Below are 18,823 nucleotides of genomic sequence, written 5' to 3' on the forward strand. Positions count from 1 at the left end.
ATAGTCACAAAATGGAACTTATAAAGGCAGCGAGGTAGCGCGGTTTAGATGAATTGGAAATTGAAAAAATTTTTATCGTTGCTCAAAACTCAAACCCAAACTCCAATTTTAGGAAGAGATATATTTGAAAAAATATATTAATGACTTAATAAAATGTATTGAACATCCTCTCATTACGCTTAGTGTAGATATTCGTTAGAACCAAACAAATGTCACATTGGCAAATTTCACCCCATAGACGATCTACTCACAAACTATGTTGGAGAATTTTTGTTGAGTATTTCCAGTTTTGCTCAGGCCTTAGCGCCATTTGTTCCTAAAGCAATGGCTACCAGATAATAGTGTTATGTTTAACTCTATACTTATAAGTATTCCTCATGATACATTTTCTCACGATTATCGCGAGAAAATGTATGAGTTATAAGAATGTCCCTACTTAGGAGATGTATGTTACCAAATCAGGGTCCCAGATTAACAAATCTTCTTAAACTATTTTATTAGGCGGGGAAACCTTCGAATTCTGCTCCAGCTCGAAATGTTGACAGCCGCAGCAGACATCATTCACTCCAAGTCACTTTTCTTGCACGTGGGTGGAGTTCAAGCGTACTCCACGACGAAACTGAGATAAACAAAGAAGTAGCGAAATACATGGTTAAGAGCCCTAAGGTTGAGATAACTATGCTTGTTCCAAGATGTGATGATGAGGATAAGAAAGAAGCTAAAAGTTACAATATCAACCTTGTTGAGGCAGGTGAAAAAACTGGCTTCCCTGAAGTGGATTGGCTTGGCTGGCCGCCAAAAGAGTTGTCAATGGACGTTGTTGTAGGACATGATATCGAGCTTGGTCGCCATGCATCAATTATAAAGGAGTCCCGATCCCCCCCTGTAAATGGTTCCAATTTGTCCATAAATCACATGAGGATATTGCAAAACACGAGGAGAATTCAAATCCAAAATTAACAGAGGTAAATCATAAACTAGAGGTTCAACTATGCAAAAGTTCTGACTTCGTCGTAACAATTGGACCCAGGTAACATGAAACTGTTTGTTTCTATCTCCGCCCATATAGGGAAGGTAAACATATCTTCGATTTTACTCCTGCTATTCTGGCCGACTTTTCTGGAATGGAACAAAGTCAAGGGGAATTGAAACATTTCCGAGTCGTATGCTTTTGCAGTGGAGATTTAGAGGACTTTGCTTTACAAGGAGCTGACATTGCAGTCAAAGCTGTCGCTAAGGTGACAGACTGTCATCTTTTATTTGTCGGTGCGGCAGATGGGATGCAAGATAAGGCGAAAAAGCGGTTCGTTGAGTATGGCATCAGTCCTAAATTTTTCACGATACGAAGCGCTATCCACACCCAGGAAAGGTTAAAGGAGGTGCTCCTTGAAGCAGATCTTGCTATTTTGCCCTCGAGGGAAGAAGGTTTTGGTTTAACGCTGCTTAAAGCTTTATTAGCCGGTCTACCCATCCTCGTCAGTTCGAATTCAGGATTGGGCGAGGCTTTGAGGGGAATACCATTTGGTTCTGATTTTGTTGTTTCATCGGATGATCCTGGAACATGGGCTAAAGCAATTGAGAACATCCGCAAGAAGGACAGGTGCACGAGACTTACAGAAAGTAAAGATTTACGTCACTCGTACCAGGAGAGGTACAGTTGGGAGAAGCAGAGTAAGACACTCATTCGGAAAATGATCAGCATGAAATTAGGCAAGGACAAAGACGACCACGAAGATCATCACGACGACGATGAAGAAGAAACCGAGAACCTGCTAACTGGCGTGCCCATTGTAACAATACCCGTGCAAAACTTTGGATCTCGCACCTGTAAAGGAGCTACTGCAAAACTTGTCAACGAAAGCCCGTCTGTTAACAAGGAAATTGCAGCTAATGGTGATAGTTATTGCGACACTGCAGCACATATTCCGAAATTCTCTGTGAATCGAGTGACGGAAGAGATTCCTCAGAATGGTATGAATTACTTCATTGTTGCGTAGATCATAATCATTGTTACCATTATGTTATGTCAGTATTTGAAACAGACATTAAGAATAATGTGGATGATGTTTAAGACGATGAGGATAGAGTAAAAACATCTGCCAGGTTATGTTTGCAAACGTAAGTGCATGTGTTAGGCTAAGGAAGGACGAGATTCAGGAACGATTTTATTAATCCATTCACTCAGTTCAGTAACAAAGAAACAAAAAAAAAACAAACGACTTTTGAAAAGTGAAAAGGTGTGCATAAAGATACACGAGGACGAAGGCGATGAACACAGTGTTTAGAACCAATCAGATTTTAGCATTCCATACCGTGCCCTCTTGGCTCTTACCTTCTTGGCACCTTACCTTGATGACGTCTAAATCATATAAGTTGAAATCGACGGACAGCGATGTTTTCCCGCTTAAACAATGTCATCAGAGTAAATTATATTGCAGCTCCTCACGCAGGTGTGTTATCAACCATTGTTTTTGTTTTAACCTCGTATAAAACGCTAAGTTGAAACTGAAAATTTTCAGACGGGCCCTTGTGTTTACAGACGACATCATCAGAGGTAATTGCGATTCCGGATTCTTACTCAGGTATGAGCTCTTTGACAGTTTCGTAATTTTCTTATTACCTTTGCGTTTCTCTCTTCATCCATTGTTTCGAATCCATCCGAGAGGTCGAGATCGACTGAATTATCTCTTTCATCCTTCTGTTTGAACAAGAGAGACCTTCTGGCTATAGCCCGAGAATATTATTGATGTAGTTAATGATGAATATGAAAATAAGACGGATTAAGTAACGATTAACGGACCCCCCCGCCCATAATAAAATGGAAAGCTGTTTGTTTACTCTGCTTTCTAATAATTCTTTGTAATAGTCATATGAGTAACATAAAATCTCTCTTTTCAGAGGAGGTCATTGTACCCATCGTGGCTAATAGTCCATTTAGTTTGGCAAGATTTTCTATTCCTCGTGCAAAATGTCCCCCAACCGTGTTTGTGTTGGTAAGCGTAATGTTATCTATTTTGGCGACGGAGGACGTGAAGAGGGACGTATTCCTTTTTTTGTTACCATGCGTAGTAGTAGGCGCTTGGAATCTTAATTCAGCGTTCAGGGCATTAGTGCTCAGATTGGACTTTAAGTCTGACACTTTTCGAATTAAATACGCAAGATATCAAGGAGACTGGAAAGACTACAACAGATGGCATATCTTAGTCGCAACAATCGCTTCCGCTTTACCACTTTGTTACACATTTTTTGAACATTACGAGGTTCTCTCTCGTCCGCATTATGCCATCATACTTTTCCTGTTCTGTTTCGTTGTCCCGCAGTGGTTGTTCTTTGCTGGCATTCTAAATAAGGAAAGAGAAATCAAGAGTGCGGCTGATATTCTGGCTCGGAACTATTACTATGACAATCTGAAACTGGTGCTGCCAAGATTGGAATATCAAATTGCCGCCTCGGAGCTATTCCGTTATAAGATAAAAAACAAGAAGCTATTTATTTTACTGCCCAAAGACTGCTACACATTTGATTTAATCTCTAAAGCAGATCCCAGGGTAAAATTGGTTGGCAAACTCCCCGCGAGTAAAATTAACAGGGCTGGAATTTTAGAGAGAAGCCACCAACATACAGTGTATCGGATAGAGACGCCTTCCCCTGATGGAAAAGTGGAAGAGCCCCACCTTGTCTTGGAGTACGCTACGCCTCTCACGTCCATGTATGAAATGTCTTCTGAGAAAGTTCCCCCCATAACTCTTCTAGAGCGGGATCATCTGGTAGGCAGTGTTCAGTTTCTACGAATTTCTGTGTAATTTAAACTGCAAGATAAAAGAAATTAAATTAGTCTATTAGAACCCTCTTTTTGTGGTATCCATCGTAGAAGCATAAAGGCTCGATCTCCCCCATTTCTTCGAGTCCAGTCGTCGATGTTTCCGAAGAGCAGTTAGCTATTTCCTCTTGGTATTCAAGCGATACAGAGGAACTGAAAAGAGAATGAACTGTATTTTGAGTGCGATAAGAGTGATTCTGGTACGTCAGTACATTTTTTTCACAAAACTTTGCTGCCTTTCTTACTTGAGTGTCCTCACCAACTTTTCTCCCTTTATTCTATCACTGTCAGATTTCGGGACTTAAGTCTAGTGGCTGCATTTACCACCTAAACAGATAATTTTTTGTTTTTGTAACTTAATTTATATATGATGCTAAATACTTGGATTATTTCAGTAAATGGTTCAAGTTAATATAACCTTTTGGAATCACACTCGCAGATTTTTATAGATACCAGAGTCTAAATGTTTTTTTTAAATTTGCTATTGTCTTGTTTTGGTTTTGTCTGGTAGTTAATTTTTTGATAGAACAGAAAAGAAAGATAAGAAAATGACAAACTTGCTTCGGAGTGTTTGACGATCTGAAGACTTAGTCCATCTCAGTTGTATCTTATCTCGCATGCTTTGTTAGGAAACAGCCTCTCCGACCGAACTCACAAATTTTTAAACTGCGCGCCTTCTTACAAAAATAAAAAAAAGAAACCAGATTATCCCTTAAGCGAGTCAAGTGCCAGATCTCTTATAGACCATAAGAAATGACTATTCTCCAAGGACTAACTATTCAGATGCTTGTATAAAAACAAATTAATTCTGTGTTGATTTATAAGTATCCCCTCAGTAATCAGATCATAAAAACCATTGAGAGGCTGCAACAGCACCAGTGGCTTACCGCCTGAAACTCCGTCCGTGCCACTTTTTTCATCTTCCCCCAAACTCATATCACCTTTCACTGAACAGTTTTACGGAGTCTATGTAAATGGATGATGACATTTTGCTTTTTCTTAACCTCTGTCTGACTAAGACCCTTTTTGTTACTTAGATGATGTTTTTCGCAAGGAAATTGAGCACAATTCTGGATGAACGACAAGAATGCAGAGGGAGGTACGCATTGGTGCTGATTCCGAAAAATGGTAGCCACAAAATTGCGGATATCCTCGTCAAAATGCAACCTGCTGCCGAAGTTGTTGTCGACTTAGAAGCTTCATGGCACAATCAGTGACGGATTTGGTCAGCGACTGCTCAGGCAAAGCAGAATGATATATAATAGAGGCTTAGAAGGCAGCCTTTATGACTGAAGTAAAAAAATTAAGGTGATTCCTCAGTGAAGGTAAATTGAATTTTTCTGACTGGTTATCTGCGCTTTGTAGTGTTCCTTAAGGTATTCTCTCGAGGCTAATGTGTCTAATTCTTGAAACTCTTTTTTACCAAGATCTAAAAAGGTTATCATCCTGTTTCCTCTCTAATCACTGAACAATGAGAAGCAAGAAAACCCAAGCAAAGACCCTGGGTAACTCCGCTCTTGAACCTGTTCTTTGTATTGGTGATTCTTCTATTAAAATAAATTGCTCCTTGAACATTCTTGTTTTTTACATTGACAACAAGCATTCCTTCACGGATTACACATCAGCTTCATAATTGAAGTTTCAAGACGCCTAAAAAAGTTTTTACCTAGTTATGTTGCACTTATGCTGTGCAAGGCTTCTATCCCGCCACACCTTGAGTACAGTAGTCCACTTCTATTAGGGATCAATAAGAATTTGATCATTAAACTCGAATCTGCCTACTACTGTCCGGTAAAGGCCCTCATAAATTTTGGGAACAGCTTAGAAAATGATTTTATATTGATTATTGCAGACATGCATTCTCTTAAGTATAGAAGTTAGAATCAGTCAAAACCACAAAATACAGTAATACTTGATGCGATTGCAACCGATGAAAGCACGTCTTTTTATTAAATATTTCTGAGCTATCGTGGTCATCTGTCGGAAACTATATACTCTTCAACAAGATCAGACTTAGGTAAAAGGTGCAAAAAGCTAAGATACCATAAAGAACCATTGAATCATGCATGAACACCTTCGCTTACGATCTGTCTGCTGACTTAGCTGATATCTTGTCTCCAATGACGGGTAAATTGATTCAATTACACAGTTACCAATCGGCTTTTTAAATGGATGATTTTTTTTCCATTCCGTCTTCATTATTTTTGTTTTCGAGTGGAAGTTGCTGTTTACATTTTTTTTTCAAGCTCGAAGCTGTTCTGATTTTCAAATACAAAATTTTTTTTTCGAATGATCGCTCACCCCACCAAATAAAACGACTTCACCCCGGACCAAAACAGATAAGCTTCATTTCTAAACCACAAAACTTGAGGAAAAGCCTGGAGAGAAATCTCTAAAAAGCATTAGAATATGACTTCACAGTATCAATATGAAGTCTGCATCTTTCTAAAGTGTCCGGTTATTTCGTAGCAAGCAGTCTCTCGATCTCCACAACATGTCATACATGATCGTTTAAAAATGGACAAACCAATGACCAGCAATTTAAAGGATTTATTGCCCCCAATACAATGTGGGTATTTTTAATTTCATATTTCAATCTATTAGAAAAACCAAAAAGACTGCATCCATATTGGATCTGACACCAGCTGCCAGCACCCCGTGCATGATGTCATCATCTCCCAGGTAGAACAACGCCACCTAATGAAACATAATCACCAAGGAAGTTCAAGATTAATGGCGTACTCTATGCATCTTCAGTCAGTGGGCCATATGAATCTTTCCTTTTTTGTGTGCATTTCAGACGTTTTTTCGTCGTATCTGAATTTGTAGAATTTTTTGTTTTGATTTAGTAAATAAACCCCTTTCAGGTGACTGGTATGTCGGTTGATAATGTTAGCGGCTGAGTTATTGTCCGAAAACTGAATATTTGGTAGAGAAGCGAAGCTTCTTTGGGAATTGTGACATTTAGAGGACAATATCTCAGCCAAGGACATTATCAGTTGAAATATCACGAAACCAGAAGGGGGTATATTTATTCAATAACCCTCCCATTAATTTTTGTAACGCAAGTTGACCGCGAATTCTGTGGATTTTTTTGTACTTTCCGGAGCAGCATTTTAGAACAGCTTTTTACTCTCACTACTACTGGATTCTACAAAACGAATTCGCTGTGAATATCAAAGATGAAAAAGTGAAACAGCTTTCTTTTCGACGGAAATAATCAGAGGACAAGTAACGACGTAGAAGGAGGTTATTGTCCAATAACTGTCCGGTGATTTTGCACTACTTGATATAACGTAGCCAATAGAATCGCGCGAAAACTAATAGGTGGGTAATGCATAGATATATGGAGATCAATGTCAACAACAATGACAAGATTTTAAAACAAGAGTTCAGGTGGAAAATCAGATTTCCGGGTGAACTAGGAATGGCTACTGATATTCTTTTCAGAACCTATTTATTTCATCACCCATGACCTTTCTTTTTCATATCAAATATTAATAATAATGATGATAAAATAAAAGTACTGATGATAACAATAGTGATGGTGATTACGAGAATGACACTGACATTGACAACGATGATGACGATGATAATGATGATGATAGTAATTATAACAACATTTTACTTATACGTCCAGTTATACCTATGCCAAAACTTACTCTTTCATCGTCTTTTGACACAAATGCTTCTTTGTAAGCCTCTGTTGCTTGATCTGCGTCGTCTCGATTGGTTAGAAGATCGCCAATATACAAGCTTGTCTATTGGTGAAGACAGTTATAAAAGATAAGAATAAAACAGAAAGAGATTGAAACTGAAGCTGAGCGTTCAGAGACAATAAGACTAGTGTCTCAACCTTTGCGCTTGGGACTTTGTCTGCATATCCTTCTAAATGCTGTCAGTACTGTAAATCATGGTTGTTTGAAACGTAGTTGTCTTACTAAACTGTTGTAAAGAATTGTAATTTGTTTTTTATCAACACCAGCTTTTACCACTGTGAGCCTGAAAAAAGGTATTAGTACTTGACACAGGTTGACCACTTAATGCAGGTTCCACAGATTAAGGTTATTATAAAAAGAACATCAATTTATGCCATTATTGACCTCTTAATGTACAAAAACAGAGAGAGTCCCACTTTAAGGGTAAACTGCATAAAAGGGACGAGGCAAGGTCTAATGTTATTTTGAACAAAAAATGTTCTAGTTGTAATTCGTTTGCTGTCCTTAGCGTGTGAGACTGCCTATCACAATTAATATTTTCCAAACTTGTACTTCTGTATTATTTATCAGTAGTAAAAATGGCTTAAATTTCTTTTGGAAAATTCACGCTCTTCTCCCCTACACACCATTAGCTTATTTTAATTGAACTCTTTAGAAATGTCCCTACCATAAAATCATTAGGATCGGTCATTGCCTTCTCCAGATTACCGAGATCCTGTTCAGATGTGAATGGTCCATCGCTCTTAAATGTCATCTTCCACTCGTTGAAGAACCGTTCAATATCCTTATACTCCATGGCTGTCAGAAATTCGCGAAATACATTCTTGGCTTCGGTTTCTAGCTCTACCAAAAAACGGAAAAATCGTTGTCAATATTTTCATTTTTACTGAGACTTGATCTTAAATTTTGATATAGACGCCAACCAATAAAATCCCAATAAAGTGATAATCAAAGTTTGTTACTTTTTTGTACCGACTTAGGGTTACTGGCTTAATCTTACTTCGCAGAAAAAAGCAGTCTTAACTAACTGCATCTAAGAACATCTTTTCTTTAAACGCATGTTTTTGTTGATCTGAGCAGTTTGTTTTCACTCGTTTTTGTTTCTTTTCCTCTCAGAAAGTGGAGATGAATCATCAGTGACTTAATTGAGACGTGCTCTTAGCCGAGAAGTTAATGGTCAGTAATTTTATTTTGGGATCAGCAATGTAGGGGGGCATTATAATTGGTCACTGGATTTCTCCTTTCTTCTAGCGGTGTTAAGCTGTCAGAACAAGAAGGAAAATTAAATCAAGTTTTACAAGAAACAAAGAAAGTAAATGAACTACCTCCTTTCGAAGAGATTTTTTTGTAGTAGGTTCCTGTGTGGTATCCATCATTAAAGTATTTCTTCAAATTGGTTACGTAATCAGGCTCACAATGACTTTCTGCAAGTGGTTGATGGAAAAACCTGATTTGTTAGCGGCAAAAATAAAGTTGTAAATAGTACAACTTGAGTATTTCAAACAAGTACACTGCAAAATGACGCCATCAGTGGTAATAAAATGATAGTCATAATAATAATGATAACGTCAGTAAAGCGAATGATGGTAACGATGATAACACAACACCTGTTTTGCAAGATCGGCGCACTAACGGCAGAAAGGAGAAGTTTTTTGGTGAACTTTTTCAGAGAGAAAAATGGGAAAAGCAGCTTTACTGCCATTTTACAGTTTATGATTATTTTTTTGGGATCGACGGTCCATCAGGAACAACAAAAATGAAAAAGCGTAGATTTAATAATGCATAAAAGTTTAAAAATCCCGCGTATACCTTAATAAACAATTAGTTCATAATTATTAATCGTTATTATTCTTATTTGAATTATAAGTTATGTTCTAAAACTATAGTCCCTAAAAAAGGCTTCCCTGTGCAAAAATATGTCAGAGATGTTCTGCTTTAATTTTTACTTCCCTCACATTGCCGTTTATTACAAGCTTGGTATCTTATGAAACGTCAAAATCTAGCTTCTACAGTGAAATTACCGAAAAGAAGTCTGTGTTGATGGTCAGACGAGCTTCGTTGAAGTAACATTCCTTTTACGGGAACAATTTTGCGCTGCTGCTCTCCAGATCATTTTTTGAGACAAAAATTTCAAATTAAAAAAGAAGCCGGAGGTAATTTCTTTCCCTTACAGCGGGAAGCGACAGCTGAGTGATCTCTCTGTGTATAGTGGTCTGCAATCATGAAAGCACGCCATAAGTAAATACATGGCTTTCGTTTTATTTTTCAGGTTGCGTCATCTTTTGGATTTCAATGCTAAACTTTAGCAGTAAATAGCGGGACATAAGCATGAACATATTGTGTGGATATTTAGGCCTATTCTTTCTCTCTCTTTTTCTTCTAATTCGGCAAACGTTTAATCCTATTCCGTTTTTAAATTTCAAGAGCTGACATTTTTCCTTTTTGACACAACGAGTTAAAGAGTGATGGTTAAACACGTCGTGCCCTTCTTTGTACAATGCAAAGGGAACACGCCACGTTTCCTTGATTAATATTATCGGTGCCAGAACACAGCTCTTGGCAACCTTTAGTGTTTGGACACATTGTGTAGCTGTGAGAAGTGCGTAAATAATGTGTGCTGATTGGATTGTTGGTGTAAGGTCTTTATAAACACTAACATTCAGAGGACATTAAATAATGGAAAATTTTATGGTATAACAATAAAAAAGGTACAAAAAATGCTAGTAAACCTTTAGTCTTTCGACCGCTTCCCTTTTGGGATTTCAAAATACGATATGTATAGTGCATGGTGCATTAATATTGTCTCTTTTAGCCTTTTTTTTTACATCGTGTTCACGCGCAAGCAATTGGCACACAACTTTCGCACCATAAGAAATTTCGGTGTCGGTTCATCACTAACGTTGACAACCTTCGGTTTCAAGACACTCAGGCGATTCAGTAATATGTACTTTCATTTAAGAAAAAAATTCAGCTTTAAAATAAGAATGCAATAAAAAGTGGTCAATGCGTAAGTGAGACACACTTAGTTACAGTAGGAACTTTGTTATCCAAAATAACGTTTAACACAGAATTAACGTCAATGAAGAACATTAAAAAAACGTTTCACAAACGACTACCACTGTAAGGGAATTGGGAGGGTTACTAAGAGAGTCTTTAGGATTTATTGATTGAATGAGTTTGGGGTCAGAATCAGGCGTAAGAGGCAGGATAATTATTCTTAAAAACGTTATGGTGAGAATGAGAGGAGTACTGAGAAGTACGCAAAATGAGCCGTTTTTGTAGTGCATAAAAGAGCAGCTACAAAAATGTCTTATTTTTCAACGGCAGTATATTCAGGCCTACCTTGAACTAAAAATAATGCCACGAGTAAAATCAAAGACGCGGGATTCATGGTAGCGTTTTTCCTTTTCCTGCTCTCCAGAGGATTATTCTACAAGCAGCTCGCGAATCAATGAAATGGCTTTTAGAAATTATTAGCAAGTATAAGCTTTTTGTACGCTTTGTTTAATTTGGTTTTAAATTACACAGCTGACCACCTGTTTGCTCTTAGCTTTTGTTTCAAGCAAGAAAGAAACGACGCGTTTTACATGAGGTCATAACCTGCTATAGAAACGATTTTGAAATGATCTTGCTATTCTTTCACGTCAGAGACTGCACTCGTGTTAAAAATTATGTTCTAGAAAATGAAAACATTTAGAGCTAAGTCTTTGTTTTTCTCAACCTGGCAAAATATGGCCGGTTGCCACAGTGCTGAAATGTAATTTATCTCAATCACTGTCTCTGATCAATTAAAAAAAGCCCTGGTGTGTTCGCATGATTGAAATCTCTCTGTGTTATCTCCCCTTTTCCTTTTCCTGCCATGGTTCTGGAAAGGAACCATGGTTCTCGTATTGAATTTTTACATCGCTAAAAAGTACATAACTCTCCTTTCATCTGTATCAACAATGCAACATGAATATTTATCATCAAGAATGCGATAGCACCACCTTATACGTTTCTCCATGGTGAGAAGAGACGGCTAACAATAATGTATTTTCAAATAAAAATGAAGGGTAAAGAAATTGATCTTATTGTACAAACTGTGCTGGAAAGGTTTGTTTTGTTTCTTTACACTATTGAGTTAAACTTCAATGAAATATATATTTTTTATTAACTCAATTTCGTTTCAAATGACAAAAGGTTCCAACGGTATTTCATAATCCCTGGCCCTTAGTCGCACGCTTTAAAATGATCGTTGCCTTTTGATGTCAAGCAAATTGAATGGATAATTTGTAAATTGTGTCGAAATTATCCAGGATTGGATTGATTTTCCTTTCCTTTTCTTTGTGATTGCCAAAACTAAAGCCACTAACGACTTATTCATTCTCGTTTTCTGGCGCTTCAGACAGTTTATTAGCTATTTAATTGATACTGACATTGAAAAACTAACATCACGAGTGAGAGCGCCATCAACTAACGCGTCGCTATTTACAAGACTTAAAAAAATAAGAATAATATACCTTTGTTTTTCACTCCTTTCGTTCACGTGTCAGATGGGAACAGACTTTTGAACCACGACTGTTTTTAATAGATTCGAATAAACATTTTATTAATTTGCTCACACACGCATTTTAAATATTTAATTTTAAATTAAATATTAAATATATTTTAGAAGAAAAATCATATAGACCGCTGAAGTCACTTCTTTGGGTCGCTTTATCATCGTCTTATTTTATTCTACTGAGAGAAAACGATAAAGGTTTTTCATTTGCTGTTATCTCATTTTTTGATTGTAATTAGAAACTTAAAGTTATAGAAAGAAGTATTGCGAATTTTGGGCTTGATGGTTGAAAATAGAGAGATGTTATTTTGTTTTTCACAAGCTTGGGACAAAGTGCAGCGTGCAGCGTGCAGCGTGCAGCGTGCAGCGTGCAGCGTATAACATGCTCCGTCGGAACGCGAAATTCAAAGGCCTAAGGGTTTGAGTCCTCGCTGGAGACTCCGACTTCGCTACCTTTTCCAGCTCGTGACAAAATGCAATCCGATCGTTCTTTTTTTTTTTTCATTTCAGCTTCGTTTCAGTTTTTTAGCAACGTTTTTGAAAAACAAAAGAGAACACTGTTAAAGACGTCTGGAAGTTTTCATTGCCACCGAAGCTAAAAACTATACAGTCTTTCCTTAATGATATTCGCTTCATTCTTCAAGCTGTAAAAATACCCTCCCACGTACTATGCCCAACTTCTTTATGAAGTTTCCAAGGGTTTTCGTTTTAAATTAAATGCTTAGGTAGATTTCCACCAAACGAAGCGAAGACTCCACCAATGTCAGCTGTTTTCGCATCAATTTGTAGTTTTAGCGGGGATGTTTGTTTTGTGACGGGTATTTCTTCAAATCAATATGCTAATGATCGAATTTGTTTCGACCTCAGACTTTTAAAGCGTTAAAGCGAATTTCTTTAACAACATTTTCGTTTCTCTGACAGTCGAACAAAACGAGTTAGGCGTTTTTGTTCCTTGTAGTCTGAGTAGGTCTCAAAAATTTTTGGGGATCAAGTCTTTGATCTTCAGTCTTCGCTCTTTGGTCTTTAATCTTCAATCTTTGCTTTGCAAGCTAACAAAGCAAAAGACGTCATCATTGCTGTAAGGACACATATGAAAAGTTTCTTTGTCTCTTACCGTTGGCTCCAAACTTACATATGGTGATTTCGAGTCAAAGCTTTTGGCCTGAGCGGGATATTGGACTATTGCCAACAGCGCCATAATTTGCCTAAAGGCCAGGTATGGGCTTAACAGCTTTGATTAAGTAATTAAACAAATTTGTACACAAAAAGGTCGCAGAAAACAACTCAAATGATCAAACTTTACATACGTAGAAGCAGAGAAAATTTAACAACCGAGGAAGAAAAATCCTCATGTTGACGACATGACGGAATCGCCTTCCTTGTAATCTATGGCCAAAACGGCAAAAATCATGGTAAAAGGATCCATTTTGCCCTGGCCTTTAGTTTGCTAAAGATAGTTATTAAAATCGCATGTATTTTGCATTTGCTCCAACAAACCTTTCCTGTAGTAGCATATTCATTTCTTTGCGTCCTATGCGCAGTGAAAAGCAGGAGAATAAGAGAAACAGCATAAAATTCTTCATGAGCCATGAGCTTAGTGTTAATTAAAGTTGGGCCGACACCGATACCAAATATGCGATACTGGCGATACCAAGGTCTGCACGGAAATATCGACATTAGCGAAAAGTATCGATGCTTTCGATACTGCACGTGATCTGCCTGCGCTTCGTCCCACGCCGGCGACCACCCACTGAAGCTAGAAAGACTCATTGCTCGAGATTGAGCGCCGATGTGCACCAGTCTAAGTGGCGTGTGAGCGCTACAATGGTGAAATGATCGACAACAGTGAGTCTCGCCATGAGTGCGTCCCTAATCCCGTTTTAATTTTTTTACTGTCTTGTTCATGATTCTAAAGAGAGCTGAAAGAAGTATAGTGGTAAAAGCGAACCCAGAAATCTTAATTATATTTATTGGTTGGCGTAGTAAGATAGTTATACTGAGAAACCCATGTTTTTAGACGCAATTTTACCCTAAACTGGTGCACTCGTGAGAAGAGGTTCAAGTAAGTTTTTGCGCCTTAAAAACGCGTAAGCGACAGAGATGCGCAAAGTACATGTATGTTAATACCCTATTTGAACTTTCCATAAACAACTTTGACACTTCTAGTAGCCGCGAACACAATGGATATTTATGAACATATCACAAAGCGAAGCAAAGAATATAGAGCATGCATGATTAAGTTCATGCATGGACAAGAGGGTTAAACCATTCAAAGCCTCTCTCAATGAAATATGTCTACAAGACCAGTTGCAGAACGCCTCGGAACCCAATCTTACACTGTCACGAAACGTTCTAGTCCATTTCTTGACCTTGTTTTCCTTCAAAAAACCCCGTCTTTGGGTAGGAGATTTGATTGCGTGACACGAAGGTATTCTGTTTATCGTGCGTTGGCCCACAGGCAGCAATGGTGCACTGATGATAAACTTTGGTTACTACAAGGAATATTCTATTTGCAGAAACGTTATTTGTATCATTAAGAATAAAAGCAAAATGTCGTTTGCATGAATTTTAATGTTTCGTATTTTTATGATCATAGTCCGGTTAAAAAAAACTCGTATTGAAGTCACGCTCTGTCAACATGTCAACATTATGAATCTCGCAGCGGGGTTTATCTACGTTACATAATTATCATTCCAATTTGACGTTGATAAGTTAAGTAAACTAAGCACCACTCGTTAAATGAACACATTTAAATGATCTTTAGCCTACCGTGAGTTATTTGTTGTGCACCTGCAATCATTTGAGCGGCCATTGAGCGCGAATTTGTAGCTTTTATTCTTCTCTCCGATCTATTAACGTTTCGCTTTCCTATGTGGATCTTGTTGTTGAATCCATGCAATGGAAAATAGCTGTGGTAAGCCAGTTGGTACACTGAATCAGCACTTGTGGCTAAGTCACACGTTCGCCATGTTGCTCGGCTTATTTCATTACCAGTCTCTAGCTAATTAACACAGGATTCCCAAGACCAAAATGTGAATGTCCGAGCTTTAAGTTTGGGGATAGGTTTACTGCCGCTAACTTAATAAGTGGTCAGGTATAACCCTCCAAGAGTTTGCCAACTAGAAATTGGCAAGCTTCGTGGTTGAAGTCTTCTTATATCACGCTATAATCACGTGCATAACGAATCTTTGATTTTGTTTTTAAATGTTTGGGCATTCAGCTGCATGGAATGCTTTCATTACTTGATAAAAGCTTAATAAAGAACGGATTTATCATATTTACCACAAGATTGAGCGGAAATCATAACAGTTATTGAACTTCTTTTAAGTTAGTAGAGCAGATTTATTTGAAAAGAAAATTTCTATTCCCCGGCTTCATATCAATATATTTGCAGAGAGAAGTTGTTTTGTCCCCGTGAAAACCAAAGCAGCCGAGTCAATTCTCGCTTGACTGCCTCTTCAGTCAGCTCTCTGTTATATGAAGCAGTGCGTTTACTTAAAGTATGAGAATGGATGGAGGACTTCTCAAAATAACGATAACACCTCAAGTTTCCCTTTGGATATCTGGAGACCAAAATAACTGACAAGGTTTACAGAGGAAAAACATTACGTCATCACGTCACATTTTCTAAAAATAGGGTTTGAATGTTTGGCAATATTTTGGCGACTGCTTTTATGACCTGGGGTATAAGTGAAAACATTAACAGTCCAAATGTAAAAACGCAGAGTGGGGAAAAAATAATAAATAAAGAAAAATACACCATAGAAATGAAAAGGGCTGCGTGGAATAATGAGTACGTAAGGCCGTTGATGCTAGAGGTGCTAATTATACACGTTTCGAATGTTGCTATATAGAGAACGTACTTGTCACTTGCCGTTATCTTTTGAGTTTAAAGCTACCCATGTCCAAAGTTTCCCAAAGACACCACGCAAGCAGATTTCGGAGTGTGATTCTTCAATCTTATTATCTTAATTTGATGGCCAACAGACACCCGTTTCAGCTCCAGTCAATCGGGTGTATCATTAACATCCGTAGTTGACCTCTTTGACGAGTGATCTTAATTTATGCCATAAGCAAATATTGTTTGAAGGAACGACTGAGCGAAGTGATATCGTGGTGTTTTCACATCTTGGATATATGTTGTGTAAGTTGCGTCCTGTGAAGCCAATATGGAAGGAAATTAACTTGAGCTGAAGACAGGTAAGCACGTCTCGCATTCTTCCCGACGATCAATACTGCTTTCGTTGATAACATCAGACTAAATCTTCAGGCGAATGTTGACGCTCGACTTTTGAATCATAAGCAAATTATAAGAATATATAAGCTTGAGAAAACGTTATTGTGATAATTTCCTCATACATCATTTACACATGTTTGATACTTGGATATCTTAAGATTTTGGACGCTTTCTCTTCTTCCTTGGGATAACGTTTCATGACTTTGCTGAAGACATACATCATAAGCTAATTTATCACGGCAGCGCTTCCGCTGATTACGAAACGATTGGCGTGCGTTTGATGAAGCAAAAACTTTCTGAGAGCGCCATACTGAATTGCATGTAGCACTATGTGTACACAGGGAAATGGTGTTCAGTTTTTACTAAAGAGAGTGCGCGCTATCGGCTGTTAATCGTTTAAATCGATATGGCTTCCTGGTTAAATAATTAATTGACGCCATTTTGGATTCGTTCGCACTTTTTCACTGAGTTTCTTCCTTTAGCGATGGCGGTTAAAGTCGTTGGATAGATTTGTAGACGCTTTTCAAACTAATACCTTGCAGAGATGTACAGTATGAAGGGAAGAAAGGATTTCTTTAAAAGCCTGCCGTGTATCGCGTATTAAGTTTCTAGAATTTATAGAGATGTTTCGTAGAATTGCAAATTTATTCACGCACAAAGTTCGCGTGACAGATTGAGTGACGTCACTGTTGAAAAAGCTCTCTTTATTTTGAACCAACGGTGCATAACTTATAACTTCATTACTTTCAATGCATTTCGTTGACGGCTTTGGTGTGAAAAGAAAGAGAGTTTTTTTTATTACAGCACCAGGACGTGTTCATCGCTACACCTGATCTATTTCTTATTTATTTTGCTTTCCCCCAATAGTACGCGTGTTAAGAATTAAAATGCCTTTAATGCCTATTATCGGCGTGACAAATTTCTGTGTGGATAGCAAGTCACGCCATTCGAAACTCTAGAAAATACGAACAGCCCTAGCGTGACTTTAAAAGTTTCATAGCCACGACACCGAAAGAACGTCTTCGTCAGAGGTTTATAGAAAAGAGAGAGGAGGCTGGTCAGCTTATTTTTAAAAAGTAAATAAATGATAGATAGATAACTATACCGTTAGCCGAAACGACACCGGAAATAGGGTTGCTTACAGACGTAATTTCTTACAGTTCCGCTATCGCTACTCCCCGCTCGTAGCTGCTGCGACTTTCAGCTAAACACGCTGACAAACTCTTTCCCGACGCCAAGGCAGCTCGCTGACAGGGATAACAAACTCTTGCAATTAGTGCTTTTCATGACTATCAAGCGTAGAAAATGCTTTCAAGATCCTGAAGAATCCTCGAAGACCTCTAATCTACAAGAATATAGCATTTGTTACATCGTGCCTTCAAAAATAACGTATTCATGATAGCGGAGCTCGCAGAGCTTAGCCCCTATAATTATACAAAACAGTAGTAACCCATCAAGCCGAAAACATTTGGATGTACGACCGTACGACCGTTCGACCGTACGACCGTACAAGGTGCTACTTTTAACATGCGTGGTCAACTGTACCGCGGGCACGTACGCACGGCTTTGTCCAGTAGTCCAGTGGTCAGTGCACTGGGCTCCGAGTCGGACGACCCGGGTTCTAGTCCTGGCCGGGACAAGGCGTTGTGCCCTTGAGACGTGCGGGCTAAATCTATATATTATACATGTAATATGATTGCCTTTCTTTGCCAAGACCACTGAAGTGTGGATGGATCAATAACTAGTGTTCAAACGTTCTGACAATAACTTGCTTGGATTCTCTAGAATGTTTTCAATTTACTTCCAAAATTCTTCAGTTCAAGATCTTCAGCATCTCTCAAAAATCTCCTAGAGGATCTTATCGGGATCTTCATTTATATTTTTCTTGTCAAGATCTTCGCGATAAAGATCCTGAAAAAGTTTAGACAATATTGTGAATGATAATCTTTCTTGACTGAAATCTCTAAGACCTCTCCGTCAGATTGCACATGCTTTCCTGAAACGTAACTCGAAATATAGGTGTTTCTACAGCTGCAGGTGACTAATTGAATTCTATCATGATTCAAAACAAAGGTCAATATCGTTTGTTACTGTCTTAGCAAGATTCTTGGCAGATCTTTAATGCCTCGTTGAGAAGAGAGAAGATAAATCGATGACCTTTTGAAAGATCAGTATCAGAGGATCTCTGATGCACGTAAAAATCCTCGTGAAGAATTTCAAACGGGCTCTTCTGTAAACGAAACTTAATTTGTAATTCGTTATTGTCATTGTTAAGGCATCTTTGCCTTTGCACCGAATGTATCAGAAAAATGAAATGAGCAATTTCATAAAAAGGAATCCTCGCTTGTGGAAATGAAGTGAACGAAACGAAGATCAGCCGTTCAGCTTCTTTAATTAAACGAAGAAAGATGCAAATTTGATTCGGATTACCTAAGCTAATGCAAATCTCGATGAGATGTCCTGGTTCAATACTCTACCTACTGAGCTGCAGGTAACTCATTGGTGAG

The 18,823-nt window shown here is 38.1% G+C and overlaps 3 protein-coding genes across 4 annotated transcripts; 2 read left to right on the forward strand and 1 right to left on the reverse strand.

The window, feature by feature from the left end:
• The first annotated feature begins 1,280 nt into the window (after positions 1–1,280).
• Positions 1,281–1,997, forward strand: LOC131798998 (D-inositol 3-phosphate glycosyltransferase-like). The gene has a single exon (XM_066173002.1). It carries the CDS (start codon positions 1,281–1,283, stop codon positions 1,995–1,997), a length of 717 nt encoding a protein of 238 aa, XP_066029099.1.
• A 395-nt stretch (positions 1,998–2,392) lies between these two features.
• Positions 2,393–5,037, forward strand: LOC131798999 (stimulator of interferon genes protein 2-like). The gene is made up of 3 exons (XM_059116667.2): positions 2,393–2,450; positions 2,899–3,767; positions 4,858–5,037. Exons 1-3 carry the CDS (start codon positions 2,393–2,395, stop codon positions 5,035–5,037), a joined length of 1,107 nt encoding a protein of 368 aa, XP_058972650.2.
• Positions 5,038–5,919: 882 nt separating this feature from the next.
• On the reverse strand, positions 5,920–15,210 carry LOC131774237 (uncharacterized). Of its 2 annotated transcripts, none has more exons than XM_066172603.1 (5): positions 14,849–15,210; positions 8,865–8,963; positions 8,207–8,382; positions 7,483–7,581; positions 5,920–6,517 (listed from the first exon to the last, which is right to left on the reverse strand). In XM_066172603.1, exons 1-5 carry the CDS (start codon positions 14,889–14,891, stop codon positions 6,413–6,415), a joined length of 522 nt encoding a protein of 173 aa, XP_066028700.1. In that variant the 5' UTR covers positions 14,892–15,210; the 3' UTR covers positions 5,920–6,412. The 2 variants fall into 2 exon arrangements, with proteins under 2 accessions (XP_066028700.1, XP_058946236.1); XM_059090253.2 differs by lacking the exon at positions 14,849–15,210 and adding an exon at positions 10,882–10,951.
• Between the last annotated feature and the right edge of the window lie 3,613 nt (positions 15,211–18,823).

This window comes from Pocillopora verrucosa, chromosome 1 (assembly GCF_036669915.1).
Source record: "Pocillopora verrucosa isolate sample1 chromosome 1, ASM3666991v2, whole genome shotgun sequence".
NCBI lineage: Eukaryota > Metazoa > Cnidaria > Anthozoa > Scleractinia > Pocilloporidae > Pocillopora > Pocillopora verrucosa.